The 25651-nt window shown below is 29.5% G+C and overlaps 2 protein-coding genes across 3 annotated transcripts; one reads left to right on the top strand and one right to left on the bottom strand.

The window, feature by feature from the left end:
• Positions 1 to 3261: 3261 nt before the first annotated feature.
• LOC130447395 (peroxisomal biogenesis factor 19) lies at positions 3262 to 8095 on the top strand. Of its 2 annotated transcripts, XM_056784189.1 has the most exons (6): positions 4411 to 4553; positions 4622 to 4824; positions 4879 to 5109; positions 5253 to 5453; positions 5506 to 5747; positions 7721 to 8082. In XM_056784189.1, exons 2-6 carry the CDS (start codon positions 4758 to 4760, stop codon positions 7850 to 7852), a joined length of 873 nt encoding a protein of 290 aa, XP_056640167.1. In that variant the 5' UTR covers positions 4411 to 4553; positions 4622 to 4757; the 3' UTR covers positions 7853 to 8082. The 2 variants fall into 2 exon arrangements, with proteins under 2 accessions (XP_056640168.1, XP_056640167.1); XM_056784190.1 differs by having other exon boundaries at positions 3262 to 4824; positions 7721 to 8095.
• A 5888-nt stretch (positions 8096 to 13983) lies between these two features.
• On the bottom strand, positions 13984 to 24767 carry LOC130448133 (ribosomal RNA processing protein 1 homolog). The gene is made up of 9 exons (XM_056785356.1): positions 24516 to 24767; positions 24343 to 24422; positions 24065 to 24205; positions 23803 to 23976; positions 21589 to 21771; positions 20018 to 20271; positions 17997 to 18628; positions 17644 to 17802; positions 13984 to 16237 (listed from the first exon to the last, which is right to left on the bottom strand). Exons 1-9 carry the CDS (start codon positions 24703 to 24705, stop codon positions 15786 to 15788), a joined length of 2265 nt encoding a protein of 754 aa, XP_056641334.1. The 5' UTR covers positions 24706 to 24767; the 3' UTR covers positions 13984 to 15785.
• Between the last annotated feature and the right edge of the window lie 884 nt (positions 24768 to 25651).

Raw genomic sequence — 25651 nt, 5'->3', positions numbered from 1 at the left:
GCTAAAATAATGACGGGGCCCCCTTAAGGAATTCGAAAACCCGGAAAAATTCACAAAATAATATCAATACGTTAGATTTGTGGTATCAACACATCAAAAAATACAGAATGATTTCCAAATGATGGGGCCCTCTTGGACCTGGGGCCCGGGGCTATAGCCCCCCCCCAAGCCCCTAGCTTAATCCGGCCCTGGGCGCAATAATAACTGTTAACAAGTTAAATGCCACAAATTTGATAATTTTCCCATGAGCATCATGTTCGATGCATTGTCTGAAATTACATATCCACATAAATGTGGATATTGTAAAAGTCGCGAGCAATAGCTATTGATTCATTTTCAATATCGTTCAATTTTTTCCCTGTTTCACTAATCACACTGAAATTCCAAGACTAAAAAATCAAAACGTCCATTGTCCAAACAAGCCATAGAAACTACATTTTTAGTATCTGTCACTTTATTTTTCCATTCGTCAATCAACAATACACCTTGGACGCGATCATCATTTTTTATCAGCTTTTGGTACTCATTACTACATTTTTTCTACAAGGGACATTGTAATGCGGATTCAAAGCATCCAGGAAATCTCTAAAATACTCTGACTCAGATATAACAAAAGGTATGTTGAAACCAAAAAAAATTCCTAAGAGTGAGTAAATTTCTTTTTTCTTGTTGAAATTGATAGGAACATTTGCAAATCTGAAAATAAATCGGAGCATTGATACGTGTTCAAATTTTTATTTTGAGTAAATTTCAGATGAATATTTTATTATCTATTTACCTCGTTATTTCACCCATGGCTCAAATGTATTTACAATTAACATAAATGTATTCAAAAATCATATTTTCAATATTAATATATTTGAAAAGTTATGTTTTTCTCTAGTACATCCTGTAATATGTGTAGAAAAGTCACTTTTTACGTTTTTTACATTTTACACGTACAATAAGTAATAAATATAAAATGCTTTGGTTTTTCCACCTGTGTGAAATTAATAAAATTCATTCAGTATCGTAATTTTTTGAAAATATTTCACCAATTATTATTATTGAATCATGTATTGTCATCAAGAGGGTAAAATTATGAATCAATAATTTCATAACAAAATTCCTTCTTAACAAACAGGCTAACAGAATGAGTTACATATAGTGTGGTAATAATAAAAATTATATTATTTATGTATAATATTGCTGAAATTGTAATAGACAAGACATATCACATTTAGGTGACTTTTTGTAAAACTACTAATCAATTCCTAGGGTACCTTGGGGTGTCTGTCTGATTAGATTAATTTCTCGTTAAAACTTTAATTTAATTTAAAGTGTAGTTAAACGTGAAATTAATATTTAATTGCTCAGTAATCCTGTAGACGTTCCATCGACAATACAAAATGTATTTATAATATCCAATTGGTAACGTCGATTAGTTATTCTGAAGTATTGTATTAATTATATTTTATACGTTTCTACTAATACCTTGAAGTAAAACAACTAGAATTTGTCATAAACATTATATCCATATATGGTATGTAATTGTTTATATATAAAATACTACATGTATTACATTAATTTCTTCTTACACCTTTTCATATGTAATTGTTGATAACTCATCTTGATTTTAGTTTTCTTCTGATTGAAAATTAGTTTTTGAAACAAGTAAAAATATTGACGTTTCGACCAATTTCTGTCTTATTAAAAAATGTCCCAAAAAAAACAAATTTATCAAATTATTTTGTATTATCGGTGCTTAATAAGCAAAATTTCAATAAGCAGAAATTGAAGGACTTTAAAGGTCGGATTTTATTACATACATAAAAGTGGAACTGATAAAATAGTGGCAAAGCTCACAGTACATACCAAAAAGAAGGTTAGGTATGTGAACTCGGCAACACAAATTTAGTTCTCCCACCTACCGATGGTGACGCTAGTGTAATAAAAATGTGTTATTACTGTCAATGTCAATGTGCCATTCGTCATTAATTTCTGAATTCTCGTCACATTTCCTTCAGATTTCGGTAAACAGGTAGGTGACATCACAAAACATACAAGGGTATGCTCTGCGGCAAAGCTCAAGCTTCTAGTGTAAAGTGAGGTAGTGTTCATCAAGTTGCAGTTCTACAAATTTCATTCAAATAAAATCTGATTACCTACTCACATACCTGTCATATTAAACAACTTCATTCGCATTCAGTTTCATGTATAGAACGCCTCAATTATCTCGGAAACGGCTAGTACGATTTTTATAAATTTTTGTGCGGAAGAGCCTTGCTATACGGCCGATATTATGGTGGTATCTACATTGTTGTCAGATTTTTATTTTTTACGGGAAAAATATTGAACTTTGTTATTTCAAATTAGTTACCCTATATATTTTGTGTTTTTAGAAATCCTTCAGAAATACTGATTATTTTTCATGTAAAATTCTCTATACCTAAATGCTATAATTTCGGAGTTATAGCATCAGTTACAGTATCACCTAACCCAATTTAACAAACTTTCTTAAATATTCTTGGCTTAAGTGTTGATACAAATAGCGACATCTATTGCAATTTTTTTCAACACTCGTAAAAATAGAAAAATTATGACCTTTTTTGTAATAATACAACAATTCGTAATGCTAATTTAAGATCCTGGCGACTTTCAAGGATTACCATTGACATCTGCGTATAGGAAACAAAGATTGGGTATTGGAACACCAACACTGGTGTAATGAAGAGAAACTGGACAGAACAGCCATATAAGGATCAAGTGGGGTGACCTACTGCCTCGATTTCATACCGCTATAGGCCCCCAATTCATTTTGATTGATGATAAATAATGCAAGATCGCATCGAGGTAGGGTGGTTTTAAAAGAAATAGAAAATCAAGGTTTTCTTCTTCTACCGTCTTCAACCAGATCTGAACACCATAGAGCATGGTTGAGATCAATTACAAAAATCCATTGATGATAACAATCTGTGACCAGAAATCATACAGCTTAGAAGTTTATTTCATAATTGTAAGCAGACATCGTCCAAAAATTTATTGGACAATTTGGATGGAAGCATACCAGCATACTACAAGCATACTTTTTATAAAATTCTATGAGAAATTCTTTTCTATTGTTACCAACTCGGTCTTGTTATTATAGAAGAATTTGAAGTCTGACGAATCGACATTTTTTTTATATGATTTTACCACAGGGGTGGTTTGTTTTTATGACCTAGCCTAACCAATTTCTAGGAAAGCCTTTTTATTTATTTGTTTGTTTACTTTCTAGAGTAATTCGAAAAATTTCTTCCTGATATGGATACGTGCTTTTTAGCAACGAAAAGTCAGCATATAATTGAATGTCATAGTGAACGAAATAGTAAATAGTAACCAGTGATTTAAATGAATTATATAAGTAATGAACAGTTAATTATTATAAATAGTAAGTTTCATGTAAGGGTATAAATAATTAAGTAAGAGACAGTATTATAAATTCACCCCACCGTTAGAAATTGTTCAAATAAATAAGAAAAGCATTACGGTACTTTTTTTAATTCTCAGTATTCTAATAAAAGAAAAAAGATTTTATAAATTATTTTTGGCTTTCATTAGTTAGTAAATAATATTTATTATATACCCTTTTTAGAAATACCGTTAAATTTTTCGGCTCTAGCTTTTCTAATAAAGTTTAATCAATATCTACAATGAAGAAACTACCCCTAATCAGGCCTAGATAAATTAAAACTCATCCGAATTTTTGTATTTCCACATAGTGCCCTTTTACAAAGTCTCTCAGTGAGAACTACAAATTAATACATTACTGTGTCTTTCCCGTTCCCATATTTCCCTGAAAATTCAATTTTTTTATAGAAATATGAAGACTTTAAACAACATCAATTCGAAGACGATCACAAACGTACCTGTATGAAATTATCTATTCATGAATCAAACTATTCAATTTAACCAAAGTATTGATATGTAATAAAGCTTCAACTAGATACAGTGTCTTTTATTACAAGCATTCTTAAATAATTTTAACCCATTAGTTCAACACATTTCACCACCTTGTTGATGAGGTAAGAGATAGTAATTACAATATAGAATTATAAAATTCATTCATTTACTCTAAATATGTATTTACATTAAAAAAATAAACAAAAAAACGAAAACAGATTGTGTGATTCAAATTTTCATTATTATTTTTATTATAAGTTCTTGTTGATAAATAAATGGCGTCTTTTTTACTATTCCTAACCTTTCTACAACTCTGTAACAACCATCACATCATTCTGCTTATTATTTAATCTTAAACTTAATTCGTTTGTTATTAGTTATAAAAATTTTTATTTCAGTGAAATTATCATTATGACCTGCAACCTTTAATCTAAACTTATAGCAATGTAATCCTTAAGTGTTTATTAAAATTAGTAAATTTATTAATTTGAATCCCAAGAAATCAGTGTTCATAGAACTAAAACTAATTATCAGGAAATAATGTTTACAATGACGAAATTATAGGTCTATGGAAATGGAACAAATGCATAGTGAAATTGACAGGTGGAAATGTGACTTCAATTTTTAGTGAGGTTGGGAGTTTCCACTAAATCACTATATTTTTAATATAAGTTACAGTTTCTCCAAATTTTTGTTTTAGATAAAAGCGTTCAAGTTAGCTAATGAAAATAAAAGTATTTATAAGCTCAACTAGATTTCGCTACATCAGAAATTTTATTTAAAATATTAAAGTGGAATAATTATTTGCGGAAATTATTTCCTCTTAACAATAAAAAATGACCGACAAAAAGGAAGATATCCCGAAACCTAATGTAGATGAAGAATTATCCAACCTTTTAGACAGTACAGTTGATTACATAATCTGAACTAATAATTTACTAATAATTGTCAATTTAGGTGCTCTAGAGGACTTTTCAAAAGTAGACACAGCCAAAAGAGATGAAATTTCAACATCAAATACTAATGCTTCAATTAGCGCTAGTACAGATAGTCAAGAATGGTCTCAAGACTTTATTCAGCAAGCTGCCAGTCAGTTCGAGGAAAATTTTGCAAATTTCTTAGCTAGTGCAGATCCCAATACAGAAGTAACACCAGAGTTTATTCAGCAAAAGTTGCAGCAAATGGCTGGTTAGTATATTTATGAATTATTTTAAACTCTACTTAAACAGTATTTTAATATATTTGTAGGTATTTACATAAATTGAATAAGTAACAAAAATATAATTTAATAGATATTCATATATTACAAATTAAATTGTTTTCTACCTTAGACGCTGCTCAACAAGTTCTTGAAAACCCCACACAAGCCACAGATAATTCTTCTGATTTTGCTGCTTCTATATCACAAGCTATTCAATCTCTGAACGCAGGTGCTGAAGGTCTACAAGCTCCTTTGAATGAAGAAGAATTGATGAAGATGTTTACTAGTCAAAGAACTGGTCAAGAAAATGATCTGTTACCATTTATGCAAGGTGAAAAATTGAACTTTTATCAAATATTGGGATATTTAATTTAAAATTGTAGGTATGATGCAAGGCTTACTTTCCAAAGAAGTACTAGGACCCAGCTTAGAAGATTTTGTACAAAAGTTACCAGAATATATAGAAAAAAACAAAGAGACACTAGATAAAAAAGATATTGAACGATATGAAAACCAGAGAAAACTCATGGAGGAGGTGCTAACAGAATTAAATAAAGAACAGGAGGGTGATAGTACTGAAGTTAAGTCTGAAAGGTTTGCTAAAGTACTATCACTTATGCAAAAAGTAAGAAGATGAACGTTAAAATCTCTATCACATTAGTAGCACAAAATTTTTAAATAACATTATGTATGTCTATCTACATATATGTTTCTTCAATCTTCAGGATAGCGGAACAGATTTTTTTTTTATTTTTCAAATAGGTCGCATCTACTACTGTAGTAGCGACAGGGATTATAAATGGTTATATTTGTGTTAATGCCATTTAAATATTTTGCTTTTAATAGAAGGACCTATTTGTTAAAATGATAAGGACTGAATTTAGTTTATAATTTGTTTATTGATATATATTTCTAATAATCTAACTAAGACTGGTTATATATTGTCATCTTTATGACTACCCCGACTTTGTGAGATCTCCTCCTATATCTGAGGGTGGGAAATGCAATCTACTCTTGTTAAATATTACAAGAATTTTGTCTACTTTGGATATTGATTGTTGAAATTTTATGCAGTCAGTTATTAGGTGTTTTTAAGTGATTTGTGTCTTGCACAGTTCACATTTTGAGGGTTAACTTTTGGTAATTAAATAGCTGTGGGTTAGCTTAGTGTGGCCTATTTGTTACCTAATTAATTTAAATTGGAGTGATCTTTCACTGATTGATTGTGACAGTTTCAATGTTTGCCACAGTTTTTACACTTTTAATTTAAGTCGTGATTTTATATCTTTGTATACTACTGTTTGCACTTCACTCACTAATCACTGCTTGTCAAACATTGTGGTCAGCTTCTTTGTTTTCTCATAGGCCAATATGGCAAGGCTCCCAAAGTATTCCCGCACAATTTTTCATTTATTATGACTGTGATAATTAGACTTAATTTTGGAGTGCTATTGGTTGATTGAAATAAAGTTGAATAATCGTATGAATTGAGTCTGTCATTGTGTGTTATCTTTGATTTTATTTTGTTTTTATTCAAATGAGTGCTTGCAGATTAACGTATAATTCTCCAGTACAGATGCTGCTTGCTTCAGATAGTTTAAATTGTTTTGTGTTGTTTTCTACATTCACTGCTGTGTCTACGCTGTCAGTGGGTTTGGATGCATCTGTATACATGAAGTAAAATTGTGGAAAGTTATCAAGTCTACAGGCAAATTCTTCTCTAATCAGGGTATTACGAATTTTGAATTTTTTAAATTTGTACAGTGTCATATTAATAGCAGGGATATTAATCGACTATGGAGGAAGAGTTTTAATGAAACAGAAAATGTACCTTTGTGATTTTTGAAATAACAAATTTTATTAGGTGTGTAATTATTTTTTGTTGAAAAAAATATTTTTGTTTTTGCGTTGTGCCCGAATTTTCTAAATATGAAAGCTCTTATATGCCAATTGTCTTATACTGTATGAAATAGGGAAAATGTCTTGCAACTTATGCCAATTTTATGCAATAGCAACCTATTTACGAAAAAAACAGTTGCTAATAAAATGTGATGTTTCTTAGATATTGGTGCAATTGAATCATATCATATCTGTGAAGTAACATAAAGTGAGAAATACAGTGTGAGAGCTTGAACAGTATCACAATTAAAACACATTATCTTTCAGATTTTTTTTAATGTTTATTGTTTGTAAAATAGCGGTCTGTAGTTTTCTGGAGAGTCTACTTTACCGTTTTTATGTAATGGTAGACTTTTTGTTATTTTGAAAGAGTCTGGCCAGTGGATAGCTAACATATTTACTTAAAATAATGATGATCTGTATATATCTAAATAGATTTTCAATAGCCACATTGTATATAACCATGGTTTTAAAAGGTATAATGGATATAATAATAAGCTATCCTATATACCATCACAGACATTTTGTAGATCCATAAAAAAAGCAATCATGTAATGTGTAGTTATATCTTCAAGGAACTAAACAGCAATATAATTATAAAAGTTCAGTTATTTTTGAGTTTATCGGGAATAGATAGACATGTAAAATGACTTTGTTTTATAAATATGTAGTATTTTAAACAAATTTTGTATATTTTAGCTGCAAGATTATGGACAGCCTCCTTCTGAGTTAGTGGGAGATTTAGAAACTCCATTTAGTTTTGACCCTCAAGGCAATCCACTAAATTTTCCTAATCCAGGGCAGGCCAATTCCGAATGCAGTCTGATGTAAAAAGTTATTGTTATTGTTTATTTGAATTTTATTTTAATGGGGTTGGCAAAAAAATCTCATCGTGTTGAAATATTTATTTTCTTTCAATCTAAGTAGTAAAAGTGTATTTAATTGAACTTACTACTTTTCATAAATATGATTAATTTTGTGTCAATTGCACAAATTTTGTGTAACATGTTTGTTTCGTTTTTTACTATGGAAACAATGAATCAATGTTTGTGGTATTGAAATAAATAATTATATATATATATATATATATATATATATATATATATATATATATATATATATATATATATATATATATATATATATATATATATATATATCATAATAATTCAACAGTTTAATATTTTAATCAACAGTAGATTCAAAATTCATTATCAAATCATATAATAACTGTTTTAATAATTAAAAAAAATCTTACAACTTTAATAATGATGACTTCAGTTTTTTTTATTTCATTTGATTTTATATTCAAATTTTGAAATTCCATAAAGCAAAGATATAATCCTCTTAATACCATTCAAGCCATGAGATATTTTGTAATAATAATTTTGGTGATTGTTCAGTTTGTTGAAGCTTGTGTTATTTATTGTTAAAATATGTTATATTATAATGTTGTACATAAAGGGTAAAAATATTATAATATTTAAAAATGTTATTTCAGTTTGTATCAATTTAGTTTATAGAAATGGAATCTTGTAAACTGGAAGATAAGGAAGTAAAGGACAGATATTACCCACTGTTGTTCTAGACTTTGAAACCTTAGTATGAAAAACTTTTACTGAATGAAGTGGATTGACTCTTAGGCAGGCATTGTACAATCATAGACTAGATTTTTCTTTCCATTCTGCTATGCTCTGATTTTTGACTAATCGTTGTTTATTTTTTCAGAATGTATGATGTTTCTATAGCAGTGGTTCATCTGATGGTTTTATTGACTCAAAATAATTAGTCTTCTATATCTTCCTACCCTTTTAGGCATGAATTTTTCACTACATTATTACTAGATTTTATTTTATTAACTGCTTTAATACATACATATTGTTTAAAAGTTCAAAGCAAGTTCTTATGATATTCACATTAAAACTGAATAACCTACTATGTCATATAGTTCAAAAATATTTTTGAAAATTGACTTTGTTTTGGGGTATGTAGATTATTATTCAACTAACCTCACTTTTTACGTAAAAATTAAGCACAAGAAAATAAACCCTATTACACACGAGTAGTTTGAGTGGTACTTGGCGTGTGGAGATGCCTGTGGATATTGATCTTCAACTTCTGTAGGTTGTAGTGCTCAGGAAAGACGTGCCTTGGTAGCTGATTTCACAGGCTTGCGCTTGTCCAAAGAAAGGAGTCCCGATACATTGAAGTATTGGGCGTCTGCAGACGAACTCTGCGTTCATGAGCCACGTCTGCCTGTCGAGTAGGTCTTGCAGATTCTGCCCTAGGTGGGATTATGTTGAATGGCTCAGAAGAGCATATGCCGTGGTAGCATTGGTAAGACAGAGTCAGGTCAGCGATCTTCTACGCTCTAAGCTGTCCAAGTTTCTGGTCAACTCTGGATCGCATATAATTCGAATTGCTCTCTTCTATATTGAGTCGTACTTCCCCAGGGTATGCTTGGGAACCGAACTCTAAATGTGCGAGCAATATTCCAAAGATGGACGAATATGGGCCTTGTAGAGGATTAGAAGCTGATGCAAGGTATACAGCTTTTTGGGTTTAAAGAGGCCACAAAGTTTTTGTAAAGCTGCCTTAGCTAATTCGGCCACGGATTGTGTTTAGTTCAGTTAAAAATTCTTCCTTGGGTTTTGAACACGTTATTTTAGTTCGTTTTCTGCTCTTAAACAGTTTTCATAATGAGTGATACATGCACACAAACACTTGATAAGTACATCAATTTTTTTCAATCAGAAAAAACAATGTTGAAACAAAAATATACTCGACTGATTGTCTTAACAGGTATCCACAATGCAAGAAATGGATTTTGTTTCTACATGCCATGACCGGATGTGATACAACTTTTTGAGAGAAGAAAATTGAAAATCTTTGAAGATGTTTGAGAAATTACCCGATTTAAACAATTTTTCTGAAATATTTCAACAAGAACATTGCTCTGGGTATGACATTGTCAATGCTGCAATATGTTTTCTACTATCCAAATTCAAAACAATTGATGGATTATTAGATACTGTAGCTTCACTGTTCTAACAAGACAAAGTACAGCTGTGAAAGTTTCTTTCTTATCACCTACTTCCTCGCCATCTCAACAGCATGTTTATCAAGTATATTTCAAATACTACAGTCAATAATGAATTTATTATCACCAGCACCCATTGATCTACTGAACACACTCTTTTGTAATTGTAAGAAAGGTTGTGGATGCAAAAAAATTTGATTGAGGAGTTCAAAGGTTTGTGGACATTGCCGCGGCCAGTCATGCTTAAACACATGATGTAAATGATGAAGAAGTAAATCTTGACATTTTGTCAGCAACTGTTACTGATAGAAAAACTGAAGATATCAATAATGGAAAAAATTATACACTGAAATTTTTTTTTTTCGTATTTTACTCAATTCCAATACAAAATTATTTATTGAATAAGAAAAACTTTTATTGAATGTCATGGATTATGCCTACGAGGGAAACCATTTAAAAAAAACGCGCCTTGCATTCTACCTCGTAGGTGGTGAGGAAACTAGCGCTCTACTCCGAAAACAGTTGATTGTAAAAACAATGCAATAAACACTTTTTGTTGATAATTTTACTAGGAACAATTTTTATAATAACCGCTATTGACCTCCGAGATATTTGAGAAAAACTGATTTTCGTGACCTTTTGACCATAATAACTTTTTTAGCCGGCACGACATCGTTGTCGATTTTTCACATCTTCATTACAACATCATAATAAAGGTGTATTGAAAAATTCACCTCACTAGCAATTTTTCAGCAGATAAAAACTAAAAAGGTAGAAATGAAGTTTTTCTATCGCGACTCCATCTAGGCCATAAACGTCTAGCCCATAGTTACTTATTTGATGATAAACCTGAACCTAATGTGACAACTGCAATTGCAAATTGACTATAAAACACGTAATCGCAGAGTGTCAATCTTATAACGCAGAAAGATCATCATCATATCTACCACTCAGAACAATATCTGAAATTTTAGGTCCTAAATACAGTATAACTAACCTCAAAAATTACCTCAGACAGATCTCGATCATAAACTTAATTTAACGAATATCTGTAGATAAAATACTAATATTCAACTTGTATTGTAAAAAAATTGAATTGCTAATAAATAGTATACGGTTGATGCGAATATTGTAATAAAAAACAAATTAATTTCGTTAACAAAAAAACTGAGTTGCTTGGACCTAGATTGAGAAAAAAAAATTTTGAAGTTGGAACTAACAATTGTGTGCAGAGAGATAGAAAGTGAAAAATTTCCAAATTGTTTGAACAAGATCTTTTCGTGCACTGTTCAGACATTTCCGGTTTGGGAAATGGGATAGTAGGGTCAGGAAACAGCATTGGTGCAGAGAAAACTAGCCCATTTTACATACTCCTATCACCTCTAAATGTAAGGCTGAAGAAAAAGTTTGTAAAGTATCTCTGCTGAAAGTGTTTACACTTTTCTAAAACTAAACTAAAAAAAGACGTTGGTTTCCAACCTTTTATTCTATGTCAAATATAAAGTGGACATATATAACATATACAATGAACTACATGCCTTACTGAACCTTTCAGTGGGCGCGTGAACTTTTTGTTCGTCAGTGATCGCACACGGTTTAAGACTTGTTTACAAATCAGTAAAAATTTATGAATAATTCCGGTAAGAATTTAAATTTAGATATAAAAATAATAGATGCCAACTAATATGAATATACGAGCTCCGTCCCATTTCAGTTGAACCACTTAGAAAAATTCGAAATTATTAAACTTTAAAATGCCAAAAGGTAGGTGTTAGTAAAATGTTTTAAACTTTTAGTTTAACGTCTAAAATAGGTTTTGGATGAATATTGTCAAATATTTTGAATGTTATTTAATATGATGGAAATAGATAGGTCTTATTGATAATAATTTTTTATGCATATACAAGGGTTCATTGTTTCCAAAATTGTGTTCAAAGTTTCATTAGGTCTAAAATACGCAAATAATAAAATAGGCTGTGTAAGTCATATTTTCACAAAAAGTGACAGATAGAGTTTTGAAGTAATAAGGTGAGTATAATTTTTAAAATGGGTAGAGGAAAAGTTATTAATGAAAAAATTCGATTAATCATAATAAACTTATTCAAAAATGGAAAAAAGAACTCAGAAATCGCGAAAGTTGTAAACATGTCAAAATACAGTGTTCGAAATATAGTTCGCTTGTATAAAGCAAATGGTTCGATTGTCCCTAAACACCGGTACGTAAGAAAATCGAAATTCACAGACAAAGAAAAACGAGCGTTAAAAAGAATAAGTCAACAAAACAGACGTGCTAACTATGGTTAATTAAGTGTACTTTGGAGTAATGCGGGTTTCAAGATCCACATGTCACAGAGAGACTCAAAAATTAGGATTTCGGACATACACGGTGAATTTTGTTACACCTTAATTTAATACATATTTTTCTTAATTTAAATTTTCTTTTATTTTTCAGAGTTATTATTCGACAAAAAAATGAAGCTTTTCATCCAGATTGTTTGAAACGGAAAGTAAAATTTCCGGCACCTGTGATGGTGTGGGGCTCGATATCTGCAAGAGGAGTGGGAAAACTGCATTTCATAAACGGAATTGTCAATACTGAAAAGTACCTGGATATTTTAGAAGAATCAGTTACCAACAAGAGAAGTAACTTTAACCGTTGGGAAGCCTTTATTTTTCAGCAAGACGGAGCAGCATGCTTTAAAATGATTCTCAGACAACAATACTCCACTTTTAGAGTGGGTTTCAAGTAGTCCAGATTTATCACCAATAGAAACACTTTGGCAAGAAATGAAAAAGCAGTTGCGTGCAAATCCAGCTAGAACTGTCATGGAATTAAAAGAAAGACTACAAGAAATTTGGGATGATTTTACTCCCGAATACTGCCAGAATTTAATAAACACCATGCCTCAAAGAATTACGGCTGTTATTAAACATAAAGGGGATGTTACACAATGTTAAATTTTAAAAGTATGTTTAATATTTAAGCCTTTCTGATTACATTTGTTTTTTTTTGGTTTGTAATTATAACATATGTTAAGACTTGTAACTTCTGTAAAAGTATCTAGAATGTTTATAGAGAATATAAAGTGCTCAAAACGAAACAATTTGCCGGTTTTTAATAGCTGAAAAAGTAATAATTAGTAATTTTTTTAATTGGAGCCAACTGAAATGGGACGAGGGTTGTATTTAAAACGAGTTACATATGAAGTAACAGCTGACAGCATATAACAAATGTGATGACTTCGCGGAAACACAGAAGATAAGAAAAACTGTATTTCTTTTCATAATGCATTCTTTGTTCTAACGTTGCTTAATAAACATATCTTTTAATTGTAATTTTTGTTTTTAAAAATCCAAATTCGAAGTTTTAATATATAATTAACGTAACATTCAGTTTTCAATGTACAGAAACAAAATAACAAAATTTTTACTCGCTATATCTTACAGTATGTATAAACAAAAAAAATGTGATGAAACCTCAACTAATTGCATATTCGTTTTCTAAAGATATAAGGAAATTTATTTTTTCAGGAATATGTCTTAAGTTTCATTCAACTTAACACCATACAGTGTATGAAGAAGTATAAAAATATTTAACTCCTTCATACTACATACTACAATAACTTCTTCCCACTATACCTGGAGTTATAGTAAATTTTGTTGACGTCTAAATGGTACATTTCTCGAATCTTGTTTTATTGTCTTTGGCAGACAAGTGAGCATAACACGATTTTTTGGTGGGAATAGAGTAATAAGGATGAAAAATTTTTATTAAATAAGCCCCTTGCTCTTTGTCTAAAAGACAGTTAGAAACAAACATACCCATATACAGGTGAAGTTAATATAAGCGTGCAAAAAAGACGTTTGTCAACCTTTGAATGTCAACTATAACTTCCTAATGGACACAAGTAAAAAAATAAAATCCAACCTAGAATTTTATTCAAGAACTAATTACATTTACTTTACAAAAAAGTAATATTTTCAATAAGTAAAAAATAATATCCAAAATTTTGAACTTTACATCAAAGAGAGAGAGAAAAAATACTTTGCAAATAAAATAGTAATTGTCCATATTTCAAAATTAAAATGGTCAAAATAAGAATTCAATTACAGTTTTATATTGAATTACATAATAGGCCTGATGACAGTAAACTTGTATTATTTAATAAAACCAGAGCTGTGGAATATCAAAATACAATTATTTTTTTATTAAGAGAAAATTGTTAATAAATTTAAAAAAACAATTACAAAATTTAAAAATCGCCATGTTATGTTGAACAATTATCAGAGAAAACCACGTTTGAATAAACAAGTAGAAAAAAACGATTTTTATGTGTTAATACCAAAAATAAAATAAGAGGAATCATCGAACAAAAATTTACAAAGATAAACAGAAAGTCATTAACCTGTGTTGATGGTGCAAGTTTTTAGTATCAATCAAGACATTTGTTTAGTATAAATTTGAAATGTAACAGCTCCCAGTAATAATATACTAAGATTCATAGAATCCAATAATTTTATCAATAAATGAAACATCTCTATAAGTTATATATTCCATAAAGTGTTCATATTAAAGATTGTCCACTTGCAATTAACCTACTCAGGACACTATCGTTCAAAAACTGGAATGCAGACTACTCAAATTTATTACACATATACAAAATTTCAACATTTTGTGAACACTATTTGAAAAACATATTTTGTACAAATTTCTCGAAGATAAGCTAACATGCAGTTAAAGATTATTTGGAAAATATTTTCAATAATGAAATTACTTCTCGTGATGCGGTCAATTGGTCTCTCTAAGCTCAAGATTTTTTGGGTCTCTTTAAAATAAAATGTGTATCCACGCGACTTGAAAGAGCAAGAAATGTTAACGAACTCGGGGAAAGAAATACTCGAACTTCTTAGTAGAATTTCAGCTTAATACCTGAAAGATATGAGACTACTTCTGTATACCTAATAGTTGGATAGTTTCACTGGAAAGGTGTATCATTACCCAATGTCTAATGGTTTTAGTTGAGGCAAATTATTTGTAAAACATTTTGTTACAAATTATATTTTCAATTGAACAAATTACTTTTTTCAAACTGTAATTTTTGTGGACCTGATGTATATGCTACCCGCTCTTCTTTTGATGTTGATTGATTTTCATGCTAACCAAACCATAAGAAACTACGGTACTCAAAGAGCAGTATAAGAAAAGTTTAGTTTATTATAATTCAAAGACTTTATATTTATTCTCCTATCTTCCAAAAATATGGATATTATCATTTGCCAAAATGCCAATAAGAAAACTAAATGAACAGGTGTTATTAATTTTTTCAGCACCTTAATTAGTTCTCCATAGATTTATTTTTAGGTATCATGATAGCCCGAAAATAGGAAGAATAGTTTTGAGAAAATTAAGAACATGGCTAGAATCTACGGCTTGAATAAATCGGGATTCTTTTCCATTATGTTACATCCAAAAAAAAGTTTTGACCTATGTTCAGCTTACTACAGAATTAAACTTATCAATACAAAAATATTTATATCTTGCCGTTCTTCATATATTCAGATTACAAGAAATATTTATATCTTTAATAACTTGTAATGTAATAAAGTGAATTAATAGAAATATTTGCAAAACGTTCTTTGTAAAGTCTTCAAAATGTTTCTAATTGCCAAATGAAAAATTATTGATAGTTATTAAATTCATTAATATAAATGTCTTCACACTATTTACATTAGCAGTAACTTTTTATAAAAAGGATTTATAGGAGTAGAATTCGCACTAGGTTTTAACAAAGGTTTAGAAGGTTTTTTGGTAGCATCGTATGGTATAGCGGGGGAACTCCTAACATTAGCGATATGTTCATAAATATCCTGACTTCTATTTAATTTTATATTGATTTTCACTTTTTTGGCACTAGGTGATTTAGAAAACGGATTATTCACTAATCGCGAATCTAAACTTAGCCTAGATTTTCCTTTAATTCTTTCCAAAGTTGAATTAATAAGTTCATTTACACTTTTGTTTTCATTTTTTGCTAGTTTCTTCATTTTTCCGATATATTTTTTTGATGGTATGCAGATTTCGTATTCACCTTCTTGTAATGGTTCTTCCCAATCGGATTTCTGAAAAACTTCTTTCTGTTCTGGTGATGATTCGTTTAAATTAACTGGAGCCAATCCTGTGGGAAGTGTGGTATTTGTCATTAAAAAAATCGATAAAAGTCATTTGAAATTAATAAGCGCAAGAGAATAATAAGTATTTACCAAAAATAATATTTTCCAAATTTGAACAAAGAGGAGTTGAAACCTCAAACATAAAATTATTTTTTAACTCTACTATTATGGGAAGTACAAAGATTTAAGAAAATATTTAGAGAAGGGGTTTTCAAAAACAATAGGAAAGGGCCTATTTCACAAAGGTCCATTATTACAGCTTATTAAACAACATTATGATCTGCATTGAAGCATGCAGGACTAAAATATCCTAAAAATAATAGAGCAATAAGATGACCTCTTCAATAAGCAACATGTTGATTTGGCATTCGACATTAATGCCCCACCATAGCATTGTTGATCTAGTTAGCAAACCTTTCGACTTTGACTTCAGGTGCTGCTCGCAGACCAAATTATCTCCAGCAAAGTCCAGTTGCAGGCACTATGTACTTCTTATCATATCATTGCTAATTTTTTGTTGGCCGTTCAACTCAAAATGTAGATGAAACAAAGCTCAGCGTCTGAAGTAAAGACAAAATGAGTTTTGGTTTTCATCAGTTACACACCCACAGTGTCTCTTGAAACCTTCGTAAAGTTCTAGATTCCCACATGGGAACTTTTCTCATTTGAGCTTGTAAGGAGCCTGCTCCATTTAGCACATTATTTAAGAAAGGATTATATAATTTTTGTCAAACGTGAGAGTTCATATCAAAGTGTTAAGTTAGTCACATAATATTATATAAAAATTATCTATTTTTTGCATTTTAGCTAATTTGCTTGTCTTGCACAATAGCAAAAATTATTGATAAAATAATCATAAAAAATAACTTAATTTAGGCGTCAATGAAATTAAATCATTAAAGGAAATTCAAGAGCTCATTTATTAGAAGTTTTGGCCAAATAACAAATAATGGGTTAATTAAATGGGGGTATATTCCATCCCAAAGGAATTTTAGGTTATAAAAAAGCATATCATCCTCGGTATTCATCATTTTTCCAGAATCGAAAAAAACCACTTAGGTCTACAAAGAGCTTGTAAAGAATGTTTTGGTATTTTTTGCCGTCAAAGTTCTTTGTGAAATAATAAAGTTCACCCACGAGTTCATATTTGTTTTATAAACATTTTTGTTATTATCCACCTTTTTTACGTTAAAACCCCAAAATTTACACTTAATTAGATTCTCTAAAATAAATTTAAGTATTCACACCCGCTATTATAATTAGACATATTTTTGTTAGTAGCGCTTTTAATATCAAATAATTTTTATATCTCAAATTATTTTTAATAATTCATTTATTATTATTATCAACCATACAAATAAACAAAATGAAACATATGCAAAAAGATATAAAAAATGGAAAAGGAACTAACCAGACTTGGGCGAATCATCATTACAGATAAAATTTGACAGATTTGTCTCAATAGTTCTGCTTTTTCCTGTATTTGCCTTTACAACACTCTTGGTATTTTTTCCTGACAATTTATTGGGCGTTATACAATCCACCGTTTTCTGAGATAAAGAATTATTTTCTAAAAATATTGAATTAATTGAAAGATTAGCAAAAAGAAGGATCTTTCATATTGGTGTAACTTATTAAATGCCATACAACTATGAAATATATTGTACAACTAGACTTATACTCAGAGACCTACACAAAATAGAAACTCAAAATGTCTTCTGTGCATATAATAAAAGAAAAGTTTTTAATATGAATCATATTTACCAGCTTCATAAACAACCCACGTTCCAGAATTCCTCTTAAATACACAATCTATTTTTGAGCTAATTCCTTTTTTACGTTTCTCATTTATTTTTTTGTCCTTTTGATACTTCAATTTATTTTTTGCTTTAATAATCTGACTGTTAATTTTAGAATCTATAGAGTTCAATGAACCATTTTGATTTTTCTTGGTAATAACAGTTTGCATAATGGAATCTGATCTTAGTTTATTCAATTTATCTTTTTTCTTTTTAGCTTTTTCTACAATTTCTTCCACTTGATTATCATTATGTTCAGCTAGAGTTTTAGATTCTTCTTCCTTGTGAACTTTAACTTTTGTTTTTTTCTCTTTTTTCTTTTTTGATTTTACTGTCAAAAGATTTTCACTGTTTGTTTTAGTTCCTTCATTTCTTAATACATCTGATATTTCTTCTTGCAGTTTTAGTCTTTTCTCAATATTACCTTGTTCATTATTTTCTTTATCTAATTTTCTTTTTCTATTTTTTCCCAAAAGCTTTTTTTCAAATTTTATGAGTCGATTTGCTGCTTTTCTAACATTTATATCTTCATGTTTGTCTTTAACGTCAATTTTTTTTATTCCTAATGGATAATACCCTTGCGATAATTTGTTGAACCTAAAATTAAATAAGAACATTACAAAAAAAATTATTGTTGTCTATTAGCTGAAAAAAAACTATTTTAACTTCAATATTGTTGAAACTGAAATTGTTATTTATATATTCGGTCACTTCCAAGACGTTTTGAACAACTTTGACGTTTTAGTAACAATTACACGCTTGGGTTGTCATAGCAACTGATATCAAACCTGGGTGGTTTGATAGTTGTTTTTCCTTTGAAGAATGTCACTTTCCCCCACTAGTGATACTTTAAAAACTAAAATGCGTGCGGGAAAGTGGGTTAAAACGCAGGTCGAAGAAAAAGTAACTATCAGGACAGTTTCTTTATTCTGCGTTTCTGATCACGCACTAATCAAACAGACCAATCCAAATTCAAGAAAAGGAGCACCAACGCTTTTTATTGTCCTAGAGTCTTTGTGGTATGCTCTTATAATATTTATATTTGGAATAGAAAACTGAAAGAAAAGCACTCTGGTGATGCCTTCTTGAGTTAAATCACTCCAAAAAGTTTCCTCAGAAGTTTGATACTTCTAAATTCAAAAAGTATTTGGATCTAAGCAAAATAACTCCTCACTGGCACCTAGAAGATACTTCAGAAAACACTTGATGAAACCTAGCTAGCAGAAACTGATGAGTAGATTAGGTGGGGAGAGGATGAAACTCTCACCATAAATCTGTAGGAGAAAATCTGACTTTCTTGAAGCCAGCACAGATACTATAGTTCATTAGAAATCTGTATTTCAAGCTGTAGATATCAAACACCATTTTTGACAGGGGGTACAACAAACATTAATATTACAGAATCAAATCTATTTATCTAACTAGTTCTATGTAATTTCCATAATTAGAAAATACCTTTAAGGTGAAGCATGTAATTCCTGAAAAAGACCTAGATAACAACAGTAAGGAATTCGATGGTTTCATTTAAAATTTTATTGTTGTGCAATGATGAAACTTAATATAATTATTTTTCATTAGGTAAAAGTCTGGATATCTCTATCACTGCTTCTAAGGAGACATTGTGGATTTATGTTAACAAAATCTCATGCATCTCCCGTAACTTTAAATTTTTACTTTCTACCTAAATAAAATGCAAATCAGAGCGTGAAATTAGAGCTTTTTGATAGATTTCATCTGCAAATTCGTCTCCATTTGTGTCTTTAAATCAATTGTTGGTTTGATTTCTAAGCATTTGATTATTGTGTCTCTGTTGATATTTTTAAGGCAAAAAAGACAAAAACAAACTGAGCCAAAATAATTTTACCTAATTATTATTGGATAAAGTAATTCACTATTGAATATTTATATATTTCCTTTAGTATTAAATAACTAGTTAATAGATTAAACTTTCTATCTCCAACCCCCGAAAATTGAAGAATAACTTACTGTCGAGCCAACACTGTGATTATATTTCTCGAGTGAGTTGAGCTTTTCTTATCAAATTTGAATTCTAATAAAGCATTAGAAACTTCCTTCGCATTAAAACGAATTTGCGGTATTTCAACATCTACTCTACCGGCTCTGGGATCCAAGGGTTTTTCCATTTGTTCTTCTGTAGATGAATTTTCCTCTTCATCGTCAGAATGTTTTTCTTCTATAGTTATCTTTTGCATTGAATTTATACTCCCAGGAAATCCTTGCTACAATAAAAACCAATTTAAACAAATAAATATAATGATTCAAGAAATAACTGAAAAAATTTATTAAAATTCTTTTATGAAATTCGTGAAATATGAAACAGATTGGAGGTTTTAAACTCTATTTATTTATTGACACAGACCCAATATTTTAAATAAATCAAGGTTTAAAATTCTACTTATAATATGTATTATGTTCTAAAAATCATGTAGTCAACTTCCTTCCTCTCCTATGATGGGTAGAATTTATTAAATTGTCTCTTGAATACACCGACACATTCCAGAATTTTCATAATTGGAGGAATAATTCTCAATTACTACATATATTCCACCAAAGTATTTAATTTAGTAAAAACAAGATTTTAAAATAAATACAAGGTTTTGAAGTAACACAATAACCTCCTCATTATCTGATCATGCAAACGACTATCAATTGTGGATTAATCTAGAAAAAGTGAAAGCAGAAATTAGCTTTCATAGCCGATCCAATTCCATTTAACTTACTCTAGTAAGTTCTACAGAGTCATAACACTTTAGAATATTCAACAACTGCATAATCATACAGCTCATACAACTGTAGCGAACCCAGTTACATATTGTTGAATTCTTTCTGTACAAAATATAGAAAAGCTGCAAAATTTCAATCTTTACTCATTTGTATTAAAGTTTATCTCATAATTTCCAATGAATCATAATAATCAAAATGCAATTTGCAATCATTATAGCTGAAAATCACCTGATGCTTGAACAAATTTTTCATAGAAAATGCCTATAACATCATTAGCCATCAAAGATATCGTATAACTTAAACTTTCAAACATACAAAATATTATTAATTATTATAAGAGCAACAAAAATCGTGAAGAAAACGTGAATGTTTGGTATGTTAAACTTATTATATAGTGCAGTTAAACTTCGAAGTTGAAAACCCTGAAGGAATCATATTTCAAGGTATGATAAAAATTGTGTTTATATGGTATAAAACTGTGAGCTACTTTGTAAAAGAAGCCTCCGTTTTGTTAACACATCACAATATAAAAGCTTACATGTAAAATTTCTACTATAGGTCTTTTCAAAAACTCCATTAGTGATAACTATAATAAACAAAAGTTTCATGTTGGTAAGATTGTTAGTCATTGTATATGCCACTCATGTGTTTTGCAAATGTCCAATTTCAAAGTTTCTGGAAAGGTTTAAACAGGTCTGTTTCAACCTTCTACCTATTGTGAGATTGAATGTTTCAATAGGATATCAAACTGTTTGAGCACTGCAGTTGTTTAAAATTGATACCATTAATGCAGTCACCAATAGAATACATACCCTTTTCCAAGCTTCATACTTTTCTTGATAATCTAAACCAACATCAGACTGTCTCATTAAATATGAGAAAATGTATTTTCTAATATGTTTTATTTCTCTTCCATCTTGTGATGTTGCTAAACGTTGTATGAAAGGTTTTAGAAAAACTACAACACTATGATTATGAAGTTTTCCTTGTGTAACCTAAAACATAACTCTGACAAGTCAATACTTAATACATGGAAAAAATTATTACAAAATCCTAATATATGATTTGAAGCATAACAAGTGCAAAAAATTCAATCCCACCCCATATTTCAACCAAACAAAAAATATAAATTTCAATTCTAGATGTATTTATGGGGAATGGTTTTAATCCTTAACTTATTTTAGATTTAAAGGGATTTAAAATAATCAATAGCATAAAAATGATAATTTAAAATAAATCCTACGAACTGAATAAATTAATATTGAGTTAATAGTTGATTAATTAGAATTTTAATTATAAATATTGTTAAGAATATGTAACTTGAAGGTATTGAATATCTGAAGGGTATGTTTTGTTAAAGAGCCTAGATATGTGATCATGTTTGTGGTTGCTGTTTGACGAAGACTGGCTACCTTTTAAAGTTTTTATTTTTGCGTTATGATTTTTTACTAGGAATGAGTCGAAGATAGGGGCAGAATATGAACGAAAGTTTATTAGTAACTGTAAATTTAAACCAAATAGGTCTGCATCTCATTACTTTTCAAGATGTACAATTAATACAAATATGTTTTACAAAAATTGACAAGAAACATTGAATTTTAATAAAAAGCAGCTCAAACATAAATTTATTTCTGTGATTAATGATTTTGTTCAAGTAGTTTGTTACTTCATACCTTCTAATGCCATTATAGCCTCTTATACCAATCTGAATGTGTCATGGACAAAGACATAGCCAACAAAATGACAGTAAGTTCCAAAATTACTAGTATGAGAGACAATAGACTGAATTAGGATTTACTTAAAGATCTTACTGATCTATTTGATTTTTAAGTTTACAAAAAGGATAAAATGTATTACCTTTCCCTTATCAACACTGGGGAAAGTGTATAAATTTGCAAAAATATTAAAAGAACACAAACTTATATTGAGTGTGTTAGATATAGAAAGGGTGATATAATAGCAAATGGACATATATTAACTGTTGGTTAGCATAGAAGTTATACTGAAGAGTAGAAATAGACAAAAATGTATTGGAGCTTATCAGATATTGAGAATGTTGTGTAAGCTCTAAAAACCCTCATATTCAACAGTGCCATAGTGAAATATTATGTCAAATGTATATACACAGTTCAGATTGATGTCCCAGTCATGCTAGTCCAACACTGACAATTATTTGGAGGGGTTCTCAAAATTTATTAAAAAATTTGCTCATGTTGTTCTAAATAAGGTAATTATGAACTAAACTTAACAAACAATTTCTTTAATAAAATCACCCCTTACATTAATCTGCCAGGTTCTAGTGAATTTCAAAATCCCCTCTTGTTTTTCCCTTCTACAAGATTGTGATTGAGTTTAGACAATAGATGAGAACAATTATGACCTCTTGTTAATGCAATATTTATAAAATAAGATTTCAAAATGAATACAATGAATTGAATATCTCTCCTTTTCTAATATATAAAAGGCTGATAAAAATGTGATAAATTTTAAATGAAATGTTACACAAATTGTTAAATTAATAATCTATAATCACAAATTCAATACATGTTTTTTAAATTAACTATCTAAAATTATAATTTAAATTCAAAACTAGCTAGGAGAATAAAATCTATTGACATTTGTAGCTATAAAGTCAACTACCACAAGTACGTAGAGAACCACATAGATTAGAGGTTATTTCGTGGTAAATATAAAAAAATGCCAAATAGGATGAATGCACATCCATCGGATTGAAAATCCTTACCCCAAATAAGAAATATGTGCGCAACGAACACGGGATTTTAAATCCTGGGCATGTTTTATTAACAACACAAACGCAGAATTTCAAAGCTATTATATATACAAGGGATTGTAAGCTAACAATTTTTTTATACAAGAGTAAAATACAGCCTTTTCATGGAATAAAGGCTGAGTATATCAAAATTGATTTTTTCAGTTGTTTTTTTTTCAAAAAAACTATATGGTAAGGGTTTAAAAATAAATATGACATATACAGTTAATCAAATTTTTGTAGCAAAATGTTTTACCTTAGCCAACTCCTCCATAAAAATTTCATTGAAATGCATGAAAAGTCCTACGGGTGTCTTATTTTTGTTTAAAACAGTTTCCAAAATGGCATCATTAAACCTTTGTACATTTTTGTCGGTAAATGAATGTTGCTGTAAAGCTCGTAGAATCTGCCTTAAGAGTCTCCTTACAAGCTTAAATAAATACGTTTTTTGAATAATAGAGGAAAAAATAGTTTGTTAGCATAAAATGTATTAGTATTAATGAAATGTTTGATCTCACCATAAGAAATTTGTCTAGTCTTAACTGGTCTATACTGCTCCATTCACTACCAAGTATATACATTCCAGCTTTAAAAAACAATATCGACGTGGGTAGGTCAGGAAAATGAACCAGTTTTGATATTTTTTCTGCACATTCCTCCTGTAATGAATGAATATATTCTTTAATAAATAGTGACAGTGTAATATTCTTGCATTTACTATTTCTGTGTTTGTTTTAATGAGGTATTATTATATTTAAACTTAGATTTCACATTTAAGCATATCAAACAAACCTACTTGAATTAATGGTTTGTCAGACATCCACATGCAATAGAATAAACCTTTCCATATTCTTTCAAAGTCACTTTCAGTGTAAGCTAGAAAATAAATATATCATTTTCAAACCAGAAATAAGTGAAATAATATTATAAAATGAAGGGCAATATTTAGAAAAACGTGCTTCAACTAACGCATTTTCTTGGACCGCTGTAAAAACCATTTATTGAGGTTTTTTAACGCCTTGTCTCTTGCTTTAGGATCATTTCCTGCCAATATTTTAATTATATCTGATTCTTGTAAAATTATATGAGATTTTGAGTCTGGTTTTGTTTCAGGTTTCATGATTTTTACGTTTTTAAACTCAAATTCAGTATTAACCATTTATATCCGTCCTTTGGTCTCACTCAAACTGTCAAATGTACTTCATTTGTCATTCATAATTTGACAGATCCATTAGTTGGTAACTATGGGAACGATCATTTGAATTCCTTTCGATATTTTTTTTATTCATATCCATAATGGATACGCCTTAAAAAAATTTCGATTAATTTTTTTTACCAAGTTATCATAACTAATTATATTTCATCCATTTCAATCATACAGAATAGATGTAATGGTAAGAATGAATATTTAACGAGCTTTCCTTGTAACTATAGTATGGATATAACGGTAGAAAGTTTCAAGCTTAGAGTGCGAACACATAAGGATAATAAAGGTTAAGGAATAGTTCGAGCGTAATGAAAAAAACCAATCAGAGTATCTTCATTTTCTTGTGCAAATTAACAGATTTTAAACAGTAACGACGGTATATTGTACATTAGTACAGTTATTTCATACACCGTGGATGAGAAAATAGTTTCTCCTTTCCGGTAGCTTAGAAAATAGAATAGTGCTTTTACTAACGATTCGCTTCTCTTTGTATAATATTTATTGGCCCTCTTTCATCTAGTTATCCAGCTAAAACTTTTTCATATCTTTTTAAAAAATAGAATGGGTAAATTTATTTGATGTAGTTATATTGTGATATATATATTACTTCAAATGAAAATTAATAATAATAGTACTAATATTTCTAGCACCATAAGAATTATAATAGTTAAACTGTTGAATATCGCTATCCATTTGGAATAAGACATTTGGCAACGATTCTTAATTCTATTTTTCTAAGAAGGTATTGTCTTTATGAATGAGATTAAGAGAACTTTTCCAATGTTAAATAAAAAATTTAATTTTCTCTAACAAGTTATGTATGATATTTTCATGAATTTAAAATCATTAAATAAAGAAAATTCCATATATCTTCTGCTAGTCTCTAGTTGACAAAAGA

The sequence above is a fragment of the Diorhabda sublineata genome, chromosome 8, assembly GCF_026230105.1.
Source record: "Diorhabda sublineata isolate icDioSubl1.1 chromosome 8, icDioSubl1.1, whole genome shotgun sequence".
Classification (NCBI taxonomy): Eukaryota; Metazoa; Arthropoda; class Insecta; order Coleoptera; family Chrysomelidae; genus Diorhabda; species Diorhabda sublineata.
Note: the sequence above shows the minus strand (reverse complement) of the source record. Positions and strands in the feature narration are given on the sequence as shown.

Excerpts from the sequence above, each read along its gene's own strand:
- LOC130447395 (XM_056784190.1), top strand. The coding sequence starts at position 4,758 with ATGACCGACAAAAAGGAAGATATCCCGAAACCTAATGTAGATGAAGAA. Across the intron at positions 5,110-5,252 it reads AAAGTTGCAGCAAATGGCTG|ACGCTGCTCAACAAGTTCTT; the intron begins GTTAGTATATTT and ends TTTCTACCTTAG. Across the intron at positions 5,454-5,505 it reads TCTGTTACCATTTATGCAAG|GTATGATGCAAGGCTTACTT; the intron begins GTGAAAAATTGA and ends TTAAAATTGTAG.
- LOC130448133 (XM_056785356.1), bottom strand. The coding sequence starts at position 24,705 with ATGGTTAATACTGAATTTGAGTTTAAAAACGTAAAAATCATGAAACCT. Across the intron at positions 24,206-24,342 it reads CTGACAAACCATTAATTCAA|GAGGAATGTGCAGAAAAAAT; the intron begins GTAGGTTTGTTT and ends CATTCATTACAG. Across the intron at positions 23,977-24,064 it reads GACTAGACAAATTTCTTATG|CTTGTAAGGAGACTCTTAAG; the intron begins GTGAGATCAAAC and ends TATTTATTTAAG.